General features: G+C 42.9%; 1 protein-coding gene and 1 long non-coding RNA gene across 6 annotated transcripts in view; one reads left to right on the top strand and one right to left on the bottom strand.

The window, feature by feature from the left end:
* Nucleotides 1-21,243, top strand: part of arhgap32a (Rho GTPase activating protein 32a) — a 25,112-nt gene extending 3,869 nt beyond the window's left edge. Inside the window, exons 2-23 of one of the 5 annotated variants that reach the window (XM_035622993.2) lie at nucleotides 3,967-4,080; nucleotides 4,920-5,025; nucleotides 6,409-6,500; nucleotides 6,778-6,862; nucleotides 9,736-9,822; nucleotides 9,920-10,057; nucleotides 10,224-10,316; nucleotides 10,925-11,047; nucleotides 11,234-11,311; nucleotides 11,646-11,727; nucleotides 11,995-12,144; nucleotides 13,066-13,168; nucleotides 14,125-14,269; nucleotides 14,655-14,737; nucleotides 15,383-15,490; nucleotides 15,645-15,790; nucleotides 15,886-16,105; nucleotides 16,491-16,639; nucleotides 16,850-16,924; nucleotides 17,022-17,438; nucleotides 17,559-17,696; nucleotides 17,936-21,243. In XM_035622993.2, the coding sequence (XP_035478886.2) occupies nucleotides 3,992-4,080; nucleotides 4,920-5,025; nucleotides 6,409-6,500; nucleotides 6,778-6,862; nucleotides 9,736-9,822; nucleotides 9,920-10,057; nucleotides 10,224-10,316; nucleotides 10,925-11,047; nucleotides 11,234-11,311; nucleotides 11,646-11,727; nucleotides 11,995-12,144; nucleotides 13,066-13,168; nucleotides 14,125-14,269; nucleotides 14,655-14,737; nucleotides 15,383-15,490; nucleotides 15,645-15,790; nucleotides 15,886-16,105; nucleotides 16,491-16,639; nucleotides 16,850-16,924; nucleotides 17,022-17,438; nucleotides 17,559-17,696; nucleotides 17,936-20,193 (4,965 nt within the window). In that variant the 5' untranslated portion in view covers nucleotides 3,967-3,991 and the 3' untranslated portion in view covers nucleotides 20,194-21,243. Of the gene's footprint in view, nucleotides 1,702-3,966; nucleotides 4,081-4,919; nucleotides 5,026-6,408; nucleotides 6,501-6,777; nucleotides 6,863-9,321; nucleotides 9,394-9,735; nucleotides 9,823-9,919; nucleotides 10,058-10,223; nucleotides 10,317-10,924; nucleotides 11,048-11,233; nucleotides 11,312-11,645; nucleotides 11,728-11,994; nucleotides 12,145-13,065; nucleotides 13,169-14,124; nucleotides 14,270-14,654; nucleotides 14,738-15,382; nucleotides 15,491-15,644; nucleotides 15,791-15,885; nucleotides 16,106-16,490; nucleotides 16,640-16,849; nucleotides 16,925-17,021; nucleotides 17,697-17,935 lie in introns of those variants that run through there. The other 4 variants (XM_035622991.2, XM_035622992.2, XM_035622990.2 and 1 more) reach the window with 4 other exon arrangements.
* On the bottom strand, nucleotides 5,325-6,771 carry LOC118299362. Its single transcript, XR_004789836.1, has 2 exons — nucleotides 6,265-6,771; nucleotides 5,325-6,034 (listed from the first exon to the last, which is right to left on the bottom strand). It is a non-coding gene; the product is annotated as an uncharacterized LOC118299362 (long non-coding RNA).
* Nucleotides 21,244-23,192: the final 1,949 nt, after the last annotated feature.

Raw genomic sequence — 23,192 nt, 5'->3', positions numbered from 1 at the left:
GAATTCTTAACATATTCTGCCACATCAGCATTTTGAGCTATGTTACTAAAGAGGGCAGTACAATCCAAAAGAGAAGATGACAAAGCAGCCTTATACTTATTATTCTCTACTCCTCTTTTCCGTTTCTGCTTTACCTGATCTTGAAAAGAAAATGCGACTTTGTTATGTTTGCCAGTAAGCCTTTTTCACAGAGATTTTGGATTTGTCACAGAAAGGCCACTGCGTTTTTGATTACATTCATGAAAATCCCAGCGCCTAATTTCATTATTCTGTGACATGTCATAATGTCATAATGTCAAAAAGGCCAGTTGCAGTGTAACAATGCACCATTATGATACCATTGCAATTCCATACTACAGTACAGATACAGTGTATTACTATGAATGTGTGTTAGTAAAACGTTATTGTGTCCGGGTGAGGTCGGTGTTATCAAACCATGAATGTTTGAAAAAAGATGAAATGGCAGTTTTTTTTCTTCCCTCTTCTCTTCAGCCGTACTTCCTCCCTCATCTCATACGTGACTGACAGTCACATCTGCTGTGTGTTTGTAGCTGCAAATATATAGGCAGCCATTCTTCACGTCAACACACTCGCTGATAACTGGAATCATAAACAGCATTTTTGCAAGATTGTGTAGGCCGCCATATTTTTCTTGAAAGCACCATGTAGGTCATAAGATACCAGGGCGACATCTTTCTGTGCCGCTACAGTCTCCTGACATCAGAACAACGCCTCTGCCTTTAAGTGTGGCAGGTAGACATTGTTTTTGTCCTTGCATCTGAATAGTTGTCATTAATATGTTGGATGTGACAAATGAAGAAGTAGTGGAATTATGATTTCCGCCTACTGTTTGCGGTATTGGTTGCAGGATTCATCAAACTTGTCAGAGATTGTGTTATTTACTTAACATTTTCGTTTTTCTTGTCCGTGAGTCTTCGAAAAAAGTCAGTATATTACACCCACTTCCCTGTGCCATGAACAATGAAACACAGAGCGATCGCCTCCTAAAAATGAATCTTTACTATGGTGACATTCTTTTCATAGCTCAAACTGTTCCCATCATGATATCGACCGGTGCTTGTATATTTTCTGATGTCTTCAGTTTTTTCTCCCACAAGGTCTTTCTGAAACAAAAGACCATGACTCCTTCACCAGGCAGGCAGCTTTAAAGCACACAGCTAGCCAGCCAGCCTCCTCTTCAATGTGGAGTACATCATGTTCCTACACTTGAAAAGACTCTCTGTCTAATGTGGTACAATCAGCAAGGTCAGGCATTCTACTGTGTACCATGCAACTTTTTTTTTTTAAATCATGGATTACATGCAGCCACTGGAAATATGTGTCCTCTGCTATCACTGCATAGCCAAAATATTGTACATGAGTTAATGATAATCACCATATCTTGATGACTGTAGTACAAATGTGTTTTTGTGTTGCCCTACATATTTAAGATACACAAAGAGACACTAAATATATTACAAACACTCCTAATGCTCTAAGTTTCACGTTATTTGATGACCCACTGCTCATTTTCTCCATGCTTAACTTCTCCAGTGATTTCTCCTACCACTGCTACGCTGATGACGTCCAGCTTTACTTCTCGGATAAATCCTCACCCCCCTTCATGACTGTTTGACTTCAGTCAAAGGAATTGACGCAGATCACTACCTGCACATGTTGACAGATGTTGCATTTTAAGCGGTTAGTCGGTTAATTAAAACTTATAAATATAGAATTGTCTTTAACTTTTCATTAATTACATACAAGGCCCTGCATGGTCTGGCCCGTTCTTGTATAGGGGAGCTGTTGAGTTCTTATTCAATCGGTCGGCCTCTCCGATCATCTGGTCAAGGCCTTTTATCAGTTCGCTGTTTCCATTTTAGATTCAGGGGAGACCGCGCTTTATTTAACTTAAATAGGTTTGCCTTTGTTTTTTTTCATTTTGCTTGTGTGATTAAATCTGTGTATGTGTATGGGTGTATGCATGTATGTCTGTGCACATGTATGTATGTTATTGATAATACTATTCATATAACTTTTCCCCCAAGTGACCCCTATCAAACAGAAAATGAATGTGCTGTCTGTATAATGCACCTCGTCTCCTCTGGCAAGGTCGGTGTGTCTGTTAGCGAGGAGATACAGTATGAGATGTGGATAGAGTGGAGTCTGATCTGGCCTGTAGTCCTGTCTGCCTGCTCACATTCTGCTGAGTCAGGAGGCTTTGTGGAAGTCAGTCAACAGCAACTCAATGAGGCTCTACACCAGAGGGACTGTTGGGAAACTGCTACTACAGCAGTGGTTGGGCATGATGAATCTACTTGTTACTCCAAAACATTTCTTTGTTGATTAGCGGAAGTGCATAGCGAACAGGTGTTGGAGGTTTTTAATGCTGTCGCTGGACCTCAGAGGTGTGAGAAGGGCTCTTCCTTTGTGCCCACATGCCTAAGGTAATTGTTTAATGCTCAGCACATACATTTATAAGATAGTTATGGGAAAACTGTTGGGGAACACTATGAAGAGTCTAGTTTCACTTCATCAGGACATTCCTTCTGTTTGTTTACAGTACATAAAGACAAGAGTAGTAAGTGTAGAGTCGGGGGAAAAAAAAAATTGAGTGATAAGGGCTGTCCTAGTTCCACTCTCCTCATCAATCACTTATTGTCCAAACACATTTTCTTAAACAGAAGCAAAAATAAGAATTATACTATAATTATATTAACCTGTGTCAAACTTTGGAATGGTAAGTGTCTGAATTTTATGTGCTGTCTCTTAATTTTGTATTCTTCAACAACAGCAAGAATTTCTGAACTGGCGCACATAGGTAGTACATGTTGCGAAGGAACCCTACATACTGTGGGCCAGTTGCACAGTTTGCAGCAGTTTGATCCAACACAAGATTATTTGGGAAAATGGGCCGTGTGATGAAGTGTTAGCATGTTTTCCCTGTGCCTGTGTGGGTTTTCTTTCTCACAGCCAAGTCATGCAGGTTAGGTTGACTGACGACTCTAAATTACCCCTAGGTGTCATTTTGAGCGTGAATGGCTGTTTCTCTCTTTGTGTTAGCCCTGTGACAGACTGTAGCCCTTTCCAGGGTGGATGAATGGATAGATGATGGATGATGAATGATGGATAATGGATAATGGACCAATGAATAGGCAGCACCACGTAACCTTAGAAGTAAATTTTAAACAAGGGCCCGTCTAAAGAGTGTTTTAAAAGATTAAGCACGAATGCACCATCCGCCTTAGTTGGTATTGCATCTTAATGGTTAAAAATGATAATTAATCAATTCATGTAAACCTGGGTTTTTGGGGGCCTTGTTAAAACGTATACATCTAAAAAGCTCCTGCCAGAGTGCATAAACAATTGTATTAACCTTTTGCATTTGTTGGACCAATGATTGCCCGCTCACCGTGTTTTGGTGACAAACAAAGGAACCTCAATGGAATTTATCTTACATGGTGTGGACTGAATTGTGGACTAAGGACTGTGCTTAAAAGACTAAGGTCAAAGTACACCATTCATACCAAGAGTTTATACGGCCTGGAGAAAAAAATCAGCAAAATAAATATATTCATAAGTGATAAAAGCAAAAATATTCACAGGAGCGTCTTTGAAAGTCTTGACATTTCCCTGATGACGATATGAGTATTTTAAATCAAAAAACTGTCAGTTCTTGGCAAGAAAGAATCTGATATTGTCATGAAACCATCCAATGAATTTGCAGCCTAACATGCATTATCACTGAGGCAGCCCCTTGGCGCTTTAGCATGATGTCATCCCACATTACAGTCTGTGCTCTGTGGATTGTAGCCTTGAGTCGTGCCCGATGCAGCCTCAAGTGGGTTAACGTCTGGCGGCTTCATTGCATCGGACTCGTCCTCCCATCTAGTTCTCTTGTACCCACCCACCTTCATTCCCTCGCTCTGTCTCTCTTTTTCCCCTCCCACTCATGTTTCTCTACAGCGGGCTGTTGCAGTAAGGCAGCATCATGGAGTCTGGATGTGTGGTTGCCGCGGTGATTGAAAATGCTGCTTCAGGACCCCAGGGAGAACCAGGAAGTAGTGACGTCCTTGAGGGGTGAGTTACTCCCTTTCTTCCTCGCTTCGTGTCAGCTGATCAGAATTATGTAAAACCATACACGTGCACATCAAGTGTGTGTAAGTGTTGTGTGCCTTACATGTGTGTTTGAATACGATGCTGCATGAATAAAAAGAGAGTGATGTAATGCTAAGATTAAAGCATTAAAGCGTGCTCAGAGTGAGACAGGTCCAAGCTCCTTCCATTTCCTGTGAATTTTGTCTCCATACTTAGTTATGTCAAAAATTGCACAGTGTCTGGGCCGATCTCATTACGCTGAATCACTGTCAAATCCAAGGTCCGTCTCTCTCCTCTCTTTGTTGCTCATAAAAGTTGAGCTGAATGGACCTCACCCTCCTCTCCTGTGTACATTGAGTCACATTTCAAGTGAAGGATTTGTGAAGCGTTCCCTTGTGGGTGAATTCCCTTTATGACTTTCTGAATAGACGAGCTTTGCCTTCCTGAGCAGATACAAAAGGCTCCACGGCTTTTTGTTGACGCCAAAGAAGATGAAACCATTTTCAGACCAATCTGAATCAAGGATGAATTTACATAATTTTTCCCCATCTAGACCTGGTTGTAGATGTTTATATTATCATGTTTTGTTAATGATGTTACAGATTCAAGCACCGTGAAGTACAACATGTATTCTGGGCCTTTCTGCTGCAATGTCATGATTTGAGCCCAAGCTACATTTTGTGAATTCATCGCTCTCACTTGCTCCCTCTGGTGTATTTTTAAACACACTACAAGAGCTTTTGGAAAACCTCACACTACATGGATGGGGACATGTCAGTGTTTGTTTATTTTGACTCCTGACCTGTGACTCTTCTCTGCAGAGATGTGCTACCGTCTACTGACGTAGACAAAGACGATGCCTTACCTCAAGCCACCAACAATAATCCTCCAGAAAAGAAACAGCCACAGGAGACATCCACTGCCATGGTACATACCCACACACACAGATCTGACTCATCACTTGCAGAAAGAAATATGTATACCAGGGGACATGTCACCCTTCTTCCACGAGGCTGCATTTGTTATGACTCACACAATGATGTCACTCAATATGATGTAACCTAACCTAGGTCATTTCAGTTGTAAGACACAGTGATAAAAGTTTGGACAGGTGTACATTTGCATTTGAGGATGTCTGTGAGTGAGCTGCTGTGTATGATAGCTGCTGTGAAAATGAGCTAACCTCCTGTTATAAATGTGACACCTAAACATCTTGAATTTGATTATTATTTTCTCTATCAGCCTTTTTATTCAGATTTTCATAATATACATCATCCTGCACATCCATTAGATGACCACAAATAATCAAATGCAAACTTATCTTAAAACATATTAGAGTAACAGCATAGCTTCAAATGGCAAAGAATAATCTAACTTTATTGCTGCATAACATAATATATTATTAAATAATATGTTACATAAGATTTTGCTGAAAATATCCTACTATAGCTTAGGGTAGCATAACAACACAAGGATAATACGAGAACAATTTAACTGTAGTATAACAACAAAACAGGTCCAAGTCCACAATTGTCTTGGAGGTGAAAAATAACCTGGTTATTGCCATTTATGTTGCACGATTGATTGGTTATTAATCTGAAAAATTGCTGTTGTGGCCTCCTTGCAACAAAATTTAACTAAATGAATAGAACAACCCATTCATTTGTAACCTGTACATTTATTGATTTTCTCATAAGTCGTCATCTGATAGATTATTGTAATTTAAGTACATTCAATCAAAAACATGATGTTAGAATAACATGGTATAATGTAGTGCATGTAAAACAATGATATCATTCTCAAATTCCAAACAAATCCATAATGATCAATATATCAGCCACTGCATGAGCAAATAATGACATATTTAAAGATTTGTTCTGAGTTTTGAAGGCATAAAGTAAACTTGATATCCAGGAGTGTCATCTCACCAGGAAATCTGTCGGGAGAAATCACACATTAATTCCTCATTGTGATTGTTTGCTCCTCCAACGTGTGAGGTGATGTGAATGTGTGTAAAATGAATTAGAGTACCAGAAGATGGAATAACATAATATTAGCATAAAATAGCATGACATCTTAGAACAGTGTAAACATTCAATAACTTAGCAATAATAACATAACATATGTTATGTGACTGATAATCAACTACAGAGGAGGCCAACTCACAACTTTACTCTGACGCCAGATGTATAAGTTTGTCACGTTTGCTGCACAGCCGTGGTTTTATGATCAGCACAGTTATTCTTAGCCGTGATCCCATCTGCCACAGTGACTGACACTTTACTGATGTTTACTCTCTCCGTTTGTCAGGTGAGGAGTGACGATGTCCCAGAGCATACAGCCGAGCCCCTCCTGCGCTCCTGCGTCAGCACGGCAAGCATGAAGGTCAAGAACATGAAAAAGTAGGTGCTCCCCGTGACAGTGTTGCTGCTATTATAGGCTGTAAACCAGGGCTCTTATCCAGGCCAGTGAAATGAGGCCCTATAAAATGACGGGTGCAACGCTCACAGACAAATCAGCCTGCCGCATCTCTAACCCTGCTCTCCCACATACTGGGCCTAATCTCTCCGTTCCTCTTTCCCCCTCTTTTGCTCTCTTTCACGTTGCTTGTTTCTCTCCATCACGGTGACACTGTGTTGAATACTGATGAGCTGCTGTTGTGCTGTGTGTTTTATTTAGGCTAACGTTTCCCAGAGGTCACTTCCCCAGGTTGGAGGAGTGTGCCCATTTCCACTATGAGACTGTTGACTTTGGCAACGTTCAGGTGAGCCCTATAAACCTTGCACTGTGACTTCTGCAGTGTTACTACGTTTTAGAAAATTGTGTCTCAAGTTCAATGGTCATTTTGGTGAACACCAAAAAAAAAAAGTAAAAGCATTTTGCTTCCTTTTCCTGAAATGTCAAGCACCAATAATGTGTTGCTTTATTAGGGGAGCGCCATACTACAGTGAATTAATGTCACAGTCATCCAACCTCTGTGAAACTGTGGCAGAGGCTTTTAGTTCAACTTGAGCACATGATGTCAGCTAGTGAGTAAATAAGAAAGTAGTTTCCTGGATAGACAGCTGAGTCTACAGAAACTGAAGGAGGTGAATCATTTGAAATCTGACAAACAATAGGAGGTGTGAGAACACGTGGCTGAATGTAGGTCGAGGTAAATGCTATATTACAAATACTTTCATCAAACAAGTGATTTTTGGCCACACTAGCAGCACGGCTCAAGGGATTGGTCCACCACCGAATTACCCGCCTGTCCGATATCTGTCTATTTAATGACGACAAAGTGTATTTGCTGCAGTGATTAGTAGCAGTGAAGCAATACTGTCTTGCTCAGTCATGTGTGGAAGTGGCTGTTAACCGGCTGGTTAAACTCAGTGCAGTTCACTTTGCTTGCCAGCAGAGTGCAGCAGTCATCTCTCCGCAACCAGAGGCTGCCGGTGCAGCTGAACTTAACACAAAGGAGTCCATGTGCAGTGCATGAATCCCCACGTGTGGCATTAATGGACTACAGTGTAGCGGGCGGGAGGGTGCTTCGACCCCAGGATGGGACTCACTCGTCAAAAACCCTGCTGTGGTTGCAAGGACCAGTGTGGCTCCATTGTAAGCGCGAAGGGATGTGAAACGGCACCACAGCCCCGGTGACCTTGAGAGGCTCCACAGGGAGAAGAAGAGCCGAGCCGATCTAGAAGAGAAATATATCAGTCTGGGGAGACACTAACGCTGACGTAACATAAAGCAGACACATGCCGCTGCGATTTATTTTCATTTGTGTTCTTGTGTTGTTTTTGATTCATTTCTGGACTCAATCCTGAGAGATTGGTCTTCCTGAATGGTATCTCCCATGATGCATTTGCCTGTCTGCACATTCAGAGGCTGTGTGGCGGTGGGGAGGGAGGGAGGGTACGGATCAGGTCTCATGTATGCACAGAATAGCACAAGGACAGCAGACTGTCTCTGTCTGCTGTCCGCAGCCCGCCCGACTGATTCCTCCCCAGATTATCTACAGTCTCGCCTTGAGAGTGGAATGAATGAGAATTGCTTTGAAATGAAGAAGTGTCGTCTATTTATCTCGTGCGGCGTTGCCGCTGTGTGATGGAGGAGCTTGTGCATCTGTGTGCGCCGGTTGATCCCATTTATTGCCAAACCCACTTTGCCACAGAAGAAGGGAGCAGAGAGAGGGAGGGCAAGATGGAGAGGGGGGAGGGTGGCAGCATACAGGAGAGGGAGGAGGGGGAAGCGGTCGAATGAGGGAGGCAGGAAGGGGGGTAAGACGCACAGTGGGAAGCATCCTCTTCACATTTTTTTGCCTTGACTAGAGCAGTGAGCGCGTGGTGATCCTAAGCCCTGTCAATGAGCATTTTATATGGGTGGCGGCGGCGGCGGGGGACGGCGAACGCGCGAGTGAGGAGCAACATTTGAACTCTGCTGCCCTCAGCCCACGTTTGGCTCACTGGAGGAGCTAACTGAGCTCAGGACCGCAGCTGCACACAAAGAGAGACGCACGTCCTCCAGTTGCAGATGGATATGTGAGATGCCCTAGTGGCAGGTAACAAGAACAAGTGGATGATGATGTATATTTGCCTCTGGTGCCAGATGTGTATGAATAAACAACATAATGCAGGTATTTTTCTGGGCAGAGGGCGACTGAGCTGTGTTTGTATGTTTTAGAGGAGGAGGACTTATCTTTGAGGTGTGAGCGTCATAGAGGAAGTGATCCCTTCAGTGAAAAATCTTCCAATTTCTTCTGTTTCCTATCAGAATTTTGAATTTATGTCAGGCTTTTTTTGTTTGTGTTTAAAAAAAAGGGGCCTTTTGTTTATCTGTAAAAATCTGTACGATCTTGCTTCCCATCATCCTTTTGGCCCTTTGACCCCCCTCAGTACTTAATTTATCTGGACGGATTGGACTGTTACTGCCAACAAATCCTTGCAGTGAACGAAAGCTGACTTAGTCAACAGAAAAATCTCATTGTGGGTTCTTTGTCAGTCGGGTTTGTTGTATTACTGTCGAGCGGTAACTAGGTCGCTGTGTGTTGTGTAACTGCGTATCTGGATGAGCAAAAGTTATAAATAACCAGAACTTCCCTTGGCTTCCAGGTCTTTGAAGTGTCTTTTACAGTAATGTCTATCAAAGTATTCCCAAACTCCTGCCAGGCTTTGATCTTCGCAGTTATGAGGGCATGTACAATATTGGTGGGACGAATGAAAAATCTTTGCTAAATCTGCTCCGCCTCCAAGGGTCAATATCTCTGCAGCTTATGTATTATATATTTCATAGTGCAGGATTTATGGTGAGGTAAGAATATGTTGGCAGCAGAGGAAAACCTAACTTACTTGCCAAATAAACTTTATTATAAAGGCTGGCATATTCAAGGAACCTCTGTCAGAATTTTACTGTATATTTCTAAAGTGTCCATTATTTCCCATGATTTTCTGTTGCTTGAGTTTTTAAGGTGATTTTTCCGCTGCTGAGTGTAAAAGTGGTTTTACAATTTAATAGGAAAATAGGGTTGGACATGAGGTTTTTCGTGTATACCAGGTCACATACAGAGAGGTTGTTGTATCATACGCATCCATTATTTAGGATATGGGCCCTCTCAATATTTCCTCTCTCTTTTTAACTTCTTTCCACTCGCAGTTGGCCTTTGCAGAGGGGCAGAGCGAAGGACCGAAGGCTGGTTCGGACTCCAAAGAGCTGGTCTTTCTAGTTCAGATCACTTGTCAGGTACCTTTACTCGCTGCATTTGTGAAACTGATTAGATTGTATGATATGGCAACAAAGGTGTTAATTCTTCTGTGGTCTTAAATCTTTTGTTTGTCAGGGTCGGAACTGGCTGGTGACGAGATCCTATGAAGAATTCCGAGTGCTGGACAAGCACCTACATTTGTGTATCTATGACCGCCGTTACTCCCACCTCGCCGAGCTGCCACGACACGACTCGTTTGGGGACACTGTGGAGGTACAACAGAGCTGCAATGGCTTTATCTGTACTCTTAACACGTGTCATTTGTTAATCTTTGTGTCACAGATTATAATTAATTGAATTAGGATTTAAGTGGTGATCAAATTATCTTTATGTTGCATGGAAAATAAAATGTATTGCTTATGTGTGTGCTTCCGTACAGTCAGTAACGAAGATGTTGGCCACCTACCTGTCCCGCTTCACTGCCATCGCTGACAACAAAATCAACTGTGGTCCGGTGTTAACATGGATGGAGGTATCAGTTCTTCACTCTGCAGAATGAATATCTTGAGTTTATTTCTATCTTAATTTTCATAAGATCATATAATTTTCAGCCCGACTAAAATAAGTCCCCAACAGGTTGCCAACAGTTTTTCCCATGGGATCCAAGACATTGCAATAAATTGAGTTCTGGTCAGGGTCTGCTACAAACCCTGTTGTAAGGAAAAATACAGGTGGGACAAAACAGTGAAATAGGAAACATTTTTATCATATTTACTTTTGTTATATAGCAAATATATATCAAATTATATAGCATGGTAAAAACAAAGAATAAAAGTCACAGTTAAAATCAGTTCCACAGCTCACAGGTAACCAGTGCACGGTAGCAAAGATTGATGGGATCTGGTCACTTGTCTCTGAACGTGTTAAAAAGTTAAAGGTTGCAGCAGCGTTGTGTATAAGTCACAGTGGTATCAGGCTGTACAGGAACATACGGTTGCATATTATATTAAAATCAATATAATTGATCATTTCACTGTTTCCAGTCTTTCAGCAAAGCTAGACAAACATGTCTCTAAATATGGAGAAGCCATATGTTCAAATGTTCGTCTGTTGTTGAAGTTTGAACACTTTGTTTTTCAGATTGACAACAAGGGGAACCACCTGCTGGTGTCTGAAGAAGCCTCGATCAATGTCCCCGCTATCGCTGCCGCACACGTCACCAAGCGCTACACAGCCCAGGCCACAGATGAGTTGACCTTTGAGGTAACCTATGAGAAATATTGTTAATAATATATCAGTCGTTTTATAACCAGTAGCCAGCTCTCTCTTTGAGCATTAATTTTTCACTGGATGTTTTGCGTGTGCTTATTTCTGAGCCAGCCATAATGGATTTTTGATGTGATCAGCTGTGAACAGACTGTTCTCATCTTCACTCTCTCTGTGATCCAGGTAGGGGACATTGTGTCAGTGATAGACATGCCTCCTAAAGAGGACACGGGCTGGTGGAGAGGGAAACATGGCTTTCAGGTAAAACATCTCCCGTGTGTCACTTCATTCACACTCCTAATCTAACGTGCTAACACTTTCCAGTTCAGCAAATTCACACTGACTGCATGTGACTCCCCATTTATGCCTGTTGAAATATCATGAATGGAACCACATATTTTTTTAAATCATCTCGGTGAAAAGAATTGACGCCTGAGGATGCTCGCCACAATAAGCCTGAGGAAGCTTGTACCCTAATGCTTACCGACCTATTTTTTGCACCTTCACACTTTAACACCCCCAAATGTCGCTTTGAACGTACAAAGTGTATCACCATCTCTTTACTCCACTCATCCTCTCTTCTCTCTGCTCGCAGGTCGGTTTCTTCCCCTGCGACTGTGTTGAGCTGATAAATGACAAGATTCCCCCCAGTGTTCAAAGCTCGGTGCCGAAGCCAGGTACTCTTCAGTGTGCGTCTGTCCTGCTGTCGATGACTTATTTAGAGCTTGCTCCCAGGATATGTGTCAGATTGATTTAAATGGCTGTTTTGTGTGTGTGTGTGTGTGTGTGTGTGTGTGTGTGTGTGTGTGTGTGTGTGTGTGTGTGTGTGTGTGTGTGTGTGTGTGTGTGTGTGTGTGTGTGTGTGTGTGTGTGTGTGTGTGTGTGTGTGTGTGTGTGTGTGTGTGTGTGTGTGTGTGTGTGTGTGCGCGCGCCATCTTTATCAGTGTGTAAGAAGCATGGTAAGCTGGTAACGTTCCTGAGGACTTTTATGAAGTCTCGGCCGCCGCCCCAGAAGCTGCGGCAGCGTGGAATCCTCAGGGAGCGCGTGTTTGGCTGTGACTTGGGGGAACATCTCCACAACTCTGGACATGACGGTTAGTTATGGTCTATTTATTTAATTTGTTGTCTTATTTTACATTGCCTAATTCTTATCTGCAGAACGTTCACACTGAAATGTTTCACATTCTCAAATTGTAAATAGAAGGGATAAACCAGAGTCTGCAGCCTGTACAGGCTTAGATTAAAAATGCAAAGGCCCCAGGGCACAAAATCTTGGTCGCCCCCCACCCTCTACTTTCCACACATGTACAATCCAGGTTACAATCCATGTACAATAGCCTACCTATGGATTTGTGCAGCTTTTAAGGATATACACAGACAGGCAGAACTTATTATGTGATTACTGATTAATACTCCATGATTAATAAATTTGTATTCTTGGATTTTAAAGTGCTCGTGTGCGCTGAGAGAATACAAATCTCATTCCAAATTGTTATTTAGCAATGCGTTCAAATCAATCCACCTCACTAACTGGATACCTGCTGCTCAAGGTGTATGTGCCAGTGTGGTATGCACCCTAACCATTCGGCTATTAGGTCAGATCTACAGTAAATCTAATATCTGACCCCTCCTAACGTAACCAGTTAAACAAAAAGACCAATTTATGTGTGTAAAGGTTGTAAAGGTGTAAAATTATAGTATATATCATATGATATGTGTTCATAGAAATAAAGGAAACGTTACATTGACACCTTGTGCAACTTTGTGGTTGATTGATGTGTTTTCAGTAGTTATTAGACCACAATGGAGGTCTATGGTACAGAGGAAGAAGATGTATCAAGCTTTGTCCCACACAGTTAATACCTGCAGGAAAGTCAAATACCTCAATTGACAGATGTTTTTAAATGCTAGAGCTTGCAGTCACTGGTTGTGTTTTTCCATACTGTTATTCAGAAATCCTAAAATGAATGAAGATTTTTTTTTGTTTTCTCTTAGCTGTCTATTGTGTCCTGTAGTCCCGCAGGTTGTTAAGAGCTGTGCTGAATTCATAGAAAAGCAAGGAGTTGTGGATGGAATCTACAGATTGTCTGGGATTTCCTCCAACATCCAGAAACTGAGGTTTGTGTCTGTGTTTTTATTGCGCTATTTTGATATTGAATGGAATTATGAGCCAAAATAATGCCTCGGGTCCAGAAACGCTAGACTCGTAGAGATCCTCAGGACTAAGCACTGAGCCTGGGAAGACACAGTCTTTTCCAGTTGCTGCATCATCCCCCTGAAACACCACTAAACCCAAGACTCCCCTGCCCCTTGTAAAGCAAGCACACCGAAAAGTGCTACCCAAAACTGATTCCTGCAAGTGTGTGTTTGCATGGCAGGAGACAAGTTGTGGGTTCCTGTTTAGTTTTAACACGATGCACTAGCAAGAGAAATAGACCATGAGAGTCCACCATCAACATGACGGGTGCTGTCGATGGTTTTGTTTCTTTTGAGTTACTTCCTTAAAAATCCATTAAACAGCTTTGAATGGTGGTAATGACCTTTTTTTTTATGCCTGCCAGGAGGAATTCAACACCAATCACCCCATTAGACTCACTGGAGACACCATCCGATGGGGTGTTGACAGCCAGTTACAATGACTTTTCTCACATAAAAAAATGTGTTGACTGTCGCCGCATCACATCTCATTGTTTAAGGAAATGAATAATATCTTGGTGACATGTTGACTTTTCTCAAAGTTCACACCCGTTAAGGGCGCTGAAGACCTTCTTCTCTATCTGCTCCGAAGAAGAGTGTCACTGTTATTTAATTGGGTAGAAATATTATTAGAGATGGCAAAGAGATGGAAATCCTGCCAATTGTGGCAGTTTTTTTTGCACAAAGTATTGTCAGAGAAGTTCAGAAGATATCAAATCAAAATAAACCATTAATTCACCAAGCAAATAGCCGAGTCCAAAGTAGCATGGTGCGTTGAAATGTCCTCCTTGTGTTTGGTATTTCATACTGGCAGATGGGCAGTAGGCTGACTTCCCACGCCATTTTATATCTTCCTCTTCTTTTTTGTCTCTCTCCAGGCACGAGTTTGACTCTGAGCAGATCCCAGACCTGAGCAGAGACGTCTTCCGGCAGGACATCCACTCAGTGGGCTCCCTCTGCAAGCTGTTCTTCAGAGAGTTGCCCAACCCTCTGCTGACCTACCAGCTCTATGAAAGATTCTCAGTAAGGACCAGAGCAGCGAAACTGGGGCACAGAGTTGTGATGAAAGGGTTAAATATAGGAATAGAGACTGAAAGAAGAAAAAAAAGCTGCATAGGACAAATTGCTGGTTACTCAGTGATAACAAAAAAAAACCCACAAAAGAAATTATTTAAAAAATTTGGCTCATTTTAAAGTGCAGCTCAAAATGGGGTCATTGCATTGTACTGAGCTTTCTAGGAACAGCAGGGGATGTGCGTGCAAAATCCAAATAGCCGATTACGTGAGCCGAAACTCTGGCTGCTGTGAATATCAAAGGAAAAAAAAGGGAGCAGGAATTTGAAGACGCCTCCCTCTGCTGTGATTATCAGCCTCTCAGTGATGGGCACTTTATCCTCTGTCTTCCCAGGAGGCCGTGTCTGCAGCCACTGATGAGGAGAGGCTGGTCAAAATCCACAATGTCATCCAGCAGCTGCCTCCTCCACATTACAGGTCAGGTTTAAAGCTCACTGCTGCGCCCCAGTGGCCGGAATTGAAAGTGTTTGATTTCTAGCAAAGGGGAATGCTGCATCAAAACTCTCTCTCCTGCAACACGGATTTGATTATTGGGAAGATAATGTGACACCAAAAACTTAGTCCCTAAATGATCATTCCACGGAGCGACCACTGAGTACTTGGACGGGCGTGTATGGCTCCGACAGGAGGGGTTGTCCATTTACCAGATGGTCCTGCAGTCTGTGTGACAAAGTGTCCCTGAGATGTAACCCTGGATTGCAGCTGACGGCTGCGCTGGCAGTGTATGAATCATGTGTGGTGGATGAAGCGCTTTGGGCGGTTGATAAGACTAGAAAAGTGCTACATTCAAGTAAACACTGTCCATTTACCATCCAGTTACTGCACAACAGTCTTGCACCATTTAGACTTTCTTAGTCCTTACAAAGTGACATTAATCCTGCTTCCTAATGGTTGCACTGAACTCATCAGTTATGATTTCATCTGCTGGTGATATGCTGGTTATCCAACAGTGTTAGTGACCCTGTCCCATATGACCCAGGTTTTAACTTTTTTTTTAACTGTCTAAAAGGAAATACTCTAAAATTATTATTTAATTTAAAATTTGAATTTCTTCATCTACAGGACTCTGGAGTTCCTTATGAGACATCTTTCCCGCCTGGCCACCTTCAGCCCCATCACTAGCATGCACACTAAAAACCTGGCTATAGTGTGGGCACCTAACCTCCTCAGGTGACTGTCACCGTCTACACCAGGGGCTGGCTGCATGTGTCTCACTATTGGCGCCGCTGCTTCACTCATAGGCTTTCTGTGACAGTGAACTGGGGCATGTCTCAGAGGTCCAGAGATGTGAAATAGGTTGTGGTGTATTGTAACTGTGTTTCAGGTCCAGACAGATTGAGTCGGCCTGTTTTAGTGGCACCGCAGCTTTCATGGAGGTGCGCATCCAGTCGGTGGTGGTGGAGTTCATCCTCAACAACACTGAGGCACTTTTCAGCCCGAAACTCAACGCCATCATCAGGGAAAGCACGGGTTGGTCATGTCTTTCCACCCCAATAAAAGAATAAACACATGGGAGCAAAGTGGGGATACAATCCATCTCTAATTCACTTATTTGAACCCCCCAGCTACAGGTAACAACACCTTAGCCAGACCCAAGTCCCTGCTGGTCTGCTCTCCATCCACAAAGTTACTCTCTCTGGAGGAGGCCCAGGCTCGCACCCAGGCGCAGCTGGGCTCCCCGGCCACCACCCCCTGCCTCAGCCACAGTGACTACATCGAGGTCGGGGAGGGGCCCGGAGCTCTGCTCGGAAAGTTCCACACAGTCATCGAGCTCCCCATGGAGAGGTAGATTTATGGACCAGAAAAAAGTCCCACATGTTTGTTCTTCTATGAATTCTTGTGCTTTTTGAGTATCACTCTACATGACGTCATTTGTTATTTGATCTGTTCGATCATAAGGCTTTGTAGTGTGAGCAATCAGTCATATAATTAGTTGATTGATGAACCAATGGATTAATAGAAAAAGTTAACACAACAATTTTGATAGTTGATTAATCATTCAACTCCTTTATGAATCAAAAATGTCCAAATTTGCTGGTGACAGCCGAAAAGGAATTCAATGGGATTTGATACTTCTTGTAGACTAAATGAAAATCAGATTACAATATAATTAAAATGATAATTAGTCATAAAATGATTTGTGATAAGATGATTTGTTTTTGTGTTGTAGCAACAGGCGGCCTCCTGCCAAGGCTAAGAAGTCTCCTGTGGGGAACTGGCTCTCCTTTTTCCACCTGGGCAAGTCCCATTCTTTGTCTAAACGTAAACTGAAGCGACACCCCAGCGAGCCTAATGAGATAAAGAGCATTGCACTGCCAGGTCAGATCACTGCTGCTGTTAAGTGGCCAGAAAGCTCAAAGCTTCTGTATCTGCACTTTTCACTTTTCTGTTTTTCTTTTCCTTTTTAAATTAATCTTTACTTGTCAACTTCTTAAGTTAATGTATATGGTCATATGAGCTTAAATGTTCTTTTAAAGATGACGTTTCATTTTGAGAATGAGAAACAATTATTCGCTGAAACATTTGCAGGAGGAAGAGGGGACAGTGGCACATTGCGCTCTACCAAAAGTGAAGAATCTCTCACCTCTTTGCACAATGTGGAAGGTAATTATTAATAAAATCATACTCTGTAATTGGATTATATAATATGTATATTTGCCCCTAGAAATGATTCAGGCTTCACTATATATTTTCATCCCAGGGGAACCACCAAGTTACCGTCCACTTAGACCTCGTTCGACTAGTGAGGCCTTGTCTGCTGTCATTAAAGAGGACCTACGCAATTCCAGAAGTAAAGACGACAACAAAACCCACCCACTGAATGAGAGTCATCGTGGTGCTGATCGTGGCCACACTGCCACGTGTGTTTCACCTCCACATCAGGAGGACGACCTCGACCTTTGTCCCCCGGCTGCAGGCATATCTACTTTGGACTTTGACCCCATGTCTTTTCAGTGCAGCCCACCCGCAGCCATCCTGCGACAGCAGCACAACAGAGATGGAAACAAACTGAGGAAGAGCGCAGGTTGTTCGAGTGAATTGGAGCCAATTTCTTCTCCAAACAACAACATAAGCCGCTCCCAGTCCCCAGATATTAGCCCGGTTCTCAGCAAAGGTGGTAAGAAGGTTACCTCCAAGCTTCACTCTCCTAAACTCAGGAAGAAATCCTTTAAAACACAAGCAGATGTTCAGACTACATCTGCCTCTGTGCCACCTTTCCCCTCCTCTTCTCCCCCAGTGGAGAAATGTGAAGCTCCACCGGCAGATGGAAAAGAGACAAGAGTCTGCTACCCACACTGCAGCCCACTCAGCACAGCGAGCCAGGCATCAGCCCTGACCGACCTCAGTCAGTCTGCACAGAACCTGCCTGATCCAGGTCAGTACCACTCTTCTTTAACATCAGACGTATCATTTGCTTTGTGTAAATATATTTATATATACACAGTATATATATATATATATATATATATATATATATATATAGTTAGTATCTATTTAAATAAAAATGCATTTTGTAGTTTCTTATTAAAGCTTTTGTGTCTTGTCCCATCATGTCTTACCATAGCTTTGTTTGTCCTGTCATACTGTAGCGTTGTTTGTCTTATCCCTCCCCAGGAACAGATAGACTTATGAGTTCAGTGTCTGTTCTCCCTCCTCACCCTCCCTCGACGAGTGCTGCACGCAAGTTGGCTTTGGCTCTGGCTGAATCGGCCCAGAAGGCCACCAGTGGCTCCCAAAGACGAAATAACATCCCAACGCACCCCCTTCACAGACAGGAAGCTTCTCGCGCCCAGGACAGACCCCCCCGGCCCTCTGTTCTTGACCTCAAAGTGTACCCCCAGGAGTACTGCAGCCCTCATACCTCCTCTTCTGTCTCCCAGTGGCAAGCATCGGCGCATAGCCCTGTGGAGAGCCTCTTCTGCCCTCATTTCCCACCTTCACACCTCTGCTCGACGCCCGTGCAAGTCGCTGACGGACAGGAAAGCGCGTCTAATTTCACACCTAATGTCAGCCCACTTGGGTCGGGGAGTTTGGACGAAGGCAGTGCAGAGAGGAGGGACCGCAGACAGGAAAAAGAGCTCAGAGTTGTCGGACAAGCAGAGCCCAACTATCAGAGTGTTGGCGTCTCGACACCCACACAGCCTGCGTGCTTGGCTCAGAGCCCGACAACTTCTCCCGTATATGTGAACACCGACTCCACCAATGTCTTCAATTTCCGTGCTGTTCTTGCTGAGACATCCATGCCTGCCTCCATCGAGGAGGTTATCCCACGGCCATTACAGCCCTCCTCAACCCACAACTACAGCCCAGAGGAGGACAGACCGTTGGGCATGGTTGAGGGTGTCTACAGTAACCATCATCCTCATCCTCATCATCATTGGCCAGTTAAATCAGGACGAATGCCTGCACCTAACTGCCCTCGGCCAGATGCCTTGCCACATCACCTTTTGGGGCCAAAAAGCCTGTACAGGCAATCCTCTGAAAGCCGCCACAGCACCTTAGGTCTAAGACAACCGTTGTCACCTCAGTACAGACGTTACCGTAGAGATGAGCACCTCATCAGTGACTGCCACAGGCAACAAGACCAGTGGCAGAGGTCAGAGGATAGGATAGTTGGGCATCCAGCCATCCGTAGGGCTCGCTCCTTCCATACCCCACAGATTAGTCACTATGAGCTGGCGAAGACGGAGGTTCTGCCACCGGACACCATGTTTTACGTTGAGCAGAAGACCGGCAGAGAAGTGCCCTATCAGAGGCTGATTCAGACTGGCATCCACCCAGTTCGGCTTCAGTTTGACGACACAAGTGCTGAGCCCCGTTACAGCACCTTCTCAGATATGAACCCAACAGATGGTTCCCACTATTATATGGAGCCTTACCGGCAAAGCGGTATCCGACACAGTAAGTCTTACACCACCCGTAACACACGGGGACAATCAGATTACTACAACTACTCTCCACGTCGTGTGCCCCCTGTGAGCAGGGAGCTTTACATAGAAAGCAGGGACACTGTTGTTTACGAGGCCAGAGATGCAGAAGTTTTTGAAAGTTTTGTCTATCAACCGGCCAAGCAGGAGAGTAAATTCAAACGTAAAACTGAGTGTCCAGCTATGTGTCCATATGAGAGTCCTGTCTCGCCGACGGATGCAAGAAGCAGAGACATAATGCACACAAGGAGCAAGTCAGACCCGGGAAATGCCTCCCTCCTGTCCACCGATAGGACAGAAAAAATTGTCGTTGCTACATCTCCAACATCCCTGAGGTCTCAGGCAGACCCTGACGGCAGCAGGCAAAAGTGTGGCCAAAAGTCCAGTGCAGAGCTCGGTCCATCGAGGCGAATTCAGATGAAAGAGAGCTCCTCTCAGCAGCCGCCGCTGCGCAAAGTCCCCTCTCTCCCAGAAAGGGACTGTCCTAAACTCAAGAACACCGAGCACAAAGACAGAAGCCATTCACGAGTTCAGGACCCGGGTCGATTAATGATGACCAATGCCGTCAACAACTACTCCGGTATTGTGAAACCCGGCATCCTCAGGAGACCCGGACGGTCGCAGAGCACCAGAGAGAATCGTCACTACTATCATTACCACGCCAAATCCCCTCTGGATCCAGAACATCTGGGATCCTTCTCCTCTCAGCTCAACAGAAGGACTCAGAGCACTAAAGTCAGGCCAACACAGTATGACCACATGAAGGAGTATTACGCAGTTCCCAAACCTAAACCCGCAAGATCTGGTAAAGCCGTGGCCGGATATTTGCCCGGCCAGGGCTGCATGTCTCCCCGGGGGCACAGACTGCTGTCCAAGGCCCTGGGCCAAGAGGGGTTTTGTCACGCTGCACTGAGATCGGAGGCCGGAGTCTACGAGGGCTTCTGACCACTGGTTTTTATCTGATTCTACATCGGGGCCAAAGGAGAACAGCACTTTATCCTCTGCCAGACCAACAAACTGTTGCATTGAAATTGGAAAGGTTGTTTAAACCTTCAGGAGCTGCTAAAAAAAAGTGTGCAGTGAAGCTGCCGCTGGGGATCCATACTGTCGCCATCATTGGTCGCACCATATTTTGCAATGTCCTCTGAAGACACTGAAAGGGAACAAATTAACCATATGCAGATAGATTTCGTCTTAAATGTAGAGATTTACATTTATCATTGAGAGGGCATGTTTGAGAAAAAACGATGGCTTATATATTTTATTTAATGTCGAGACAACAAGAGAGACGACAAGCTAAAGTAACAGGTTTTATCAATATGATTTTAAGGTATGTGTGTAAAATAACATTCATTTGAAATGTATTATATTTGTATAAATAACACACCGCTAACATGTGGCCAATGTATTGTACATTTTGTTTTCTATTCTAGTCTGCTCAGACGTCAACAAGCACTTTTTGAGGATAACAGTGTATGAAACACATTGTCTTAACGTGATGTACATGAAGCCTCTTGATATACAGTATATATTTTTTTTTTCTGTAGGAAATGGCTTGCTCTGAATAATTGTTGAATACTAAATTAGCACTTTTGGGGCGGGGCGATACGTGGATGATAACCTCATGGTTTCTAACTTTTCACATTTTTCTTTCACACATTGTATAATGCTATCCTGGTGACATAACAATGAGTACTATGATTTTGAATTTCAAAACTACCATGGCAAAATGTGCTTGACATGGTTGCAAATCAGCTCATTCCGTTAGGTGAAAAAGTGTATTTTGTATGCCAATGTGGTTTTGTCACAGAAATGAACATTTATTTCCTCTTTTCAGGGGAACTTTTAACAATGTGGTGTTTTACATGAACTTTGATGTTGTTTTATTCATTAAAGTTGCTATTTCAAATCCAAACCTCTAGGTGAGGATATTCTGTTAAGACATGTTATTTTAGTGAGACTCTTGAAAAAAAAATAAAGATATATTGTCAATGATTATAGTTTGTTGAACTCTTGTGTCGTGGGTATAGTTTAAAAGACATGCACATGGTCGAAAATCAGCCCTTATATACCACAGAAATGTGCTTTTGATTCATAATTTTTTTCACCATTCAAATGATTTACTGTGATTATTTACGGTCCCCTGTAAAATATACAGACATTATAATACACACACTAAAACACAACAGTTTCCATGGTAAATACTAGTTGTCTGACTCCATTACTTTTGTTGCTGCTTCAAGTTCCCTCTCTTTAATGCTTTTTTTTAAATAGCTTTTACAATATATCTGCCCACCCTTACTTAGAATAGTCTCTCCACATTTTTATAATCACCTGTCAAATTTCATAAAACTTGTGATGCCCGGTTTAAAGAGATCTTTCTATAAATCCACCCATTTTTGTTGTTGGCACCTGGTGTCAAATTACCCACAATGCAACTTGGCAGCCAATGATTGGTCGGAAAATTCAGGCTAGTAAGGGTGCAACTGGAAAATCTTTATCTTTTTCAATCCAATAAGGGCCAGGATCACAGATATTAATACTAATACATCATATTTTTGTGTCTGTTCTTCAATTACATACATGTTTGAATACAAGACAGATTATAATGGTAGAAGAAATGTGTGAATTTTTGATTGAGAGGTGATCACTGTGCATATGAAACTATACACAAAACAGCAGCAGCAGATACACAAATACTTTTACATAGTTGACTCATAATAATTGATTCTAAATAACAGAAATAATTTCTCACTTCCCAAATATTTAGTTTTGTCTGACCAACAGACCAAAACCCATAAATTCAGTTTACCATCATGTGACAAAGAAAAGCATCAAATCCTCAGATTCAAGAAGGTTGGAAGCAGCAGTTATTAGGCATTTTTGCTTTAAAATAATTTAATTGTTGATGATTATTATTATTGCTCTTCGTTTGTTTATTGTGTTATTGATTAGTCGAGTGTTCATGTGCCGTATTGACTCTTTGTGCTGACAATTAATTAAAAGCATTATGAATTCTTTATGGATTGACCTTCCCAATCCAACACCTGAGAGGCACAAACTGAAGTGACGTGTTTTTCTCTGCTCAGATTGTTTATTTTGATATTTTTGCAGGTCAGAAGAAATACAATGACATAGTTAACAAACAAAATAAGGAAAAGTCTCAGAACACATTTAAAATAATGTTTCTTGTCTCCACTTGCTTATCCAGGTAGTTGTCTCTCCTCAGGGTTCAGGTTGGGACCTGCTACATTGTTAGAATGCTCCCAGTGCACAGTGTCGTCTGCTCACCACCAGGTGGCACTGTAGCACTGCAAAATCCCAACCCTCCCATTGCATTCTTAAGAGATCACAGACTTTGTGTTATTTGCCCCTCAGACATCTGTACAGAGACGCCGCAGAGAATTCTGACTATTTAATGGTTTGTATCGCTTTTAAAATTCAGAGGAGAGAATAATAAGAACTACCCCGAAATGTAGAATCATATGCAAAGAACTAATTTATTACGAGAAAAAGATCCCTCAGTTGACAAAAAGACAGACCTTAGCAGCAGACGACATGCTCAGAAAGTGAGTATGAGGCGATTCCTCATTTACTTTAAGCCCGTTGCAGTAGAAAAGCCCATTCAATCACGGTTTAAAGTGAGTCGAGTGTCTGGAGGATAATCAGACGGAATCAGCCAAGGTTGTCCAAAATACCCGGGGAATTGTTGCTTTGTTAGAAATTATTAAAAGGTTCCCCCCCAGATCAAAACAGCCTCCCATTCACAGCTGACTGAAAGGCTTGGTCTGTGGCAGAAACCATTAAGAGAGCCTGTGGACTCGCAGCAATGTCTCCTGGCAGCTCTGCATTGCTCCTGGAGCAGTGAGCCATTGTTTATTCATCGCCACATTGGCATTCAAAGTGCATCTTCACTGTTCTCTCTCATAACCAACAAGTTGCAA

Source organism: Scophthalmus maximus, chromosome 11, assembly GCF_022379125.1.
Source record: "Scophthalmus maximus strain ysfricsl-2021 chromosome 11, ASM2237912v1, whole genome shotgun sequence".
Lineage (NCBI taxonomy): Eukaryota > Metazoa > Chordata > Actinopteri > Pleuronectiformes > Scophthalmidae > Scophthalmus > Scophthalmus maximus.
Note: the sequence above shows the minus strand (reverse complement) of the source record. Positions and strands in the feature narration are given on the sequence as shown.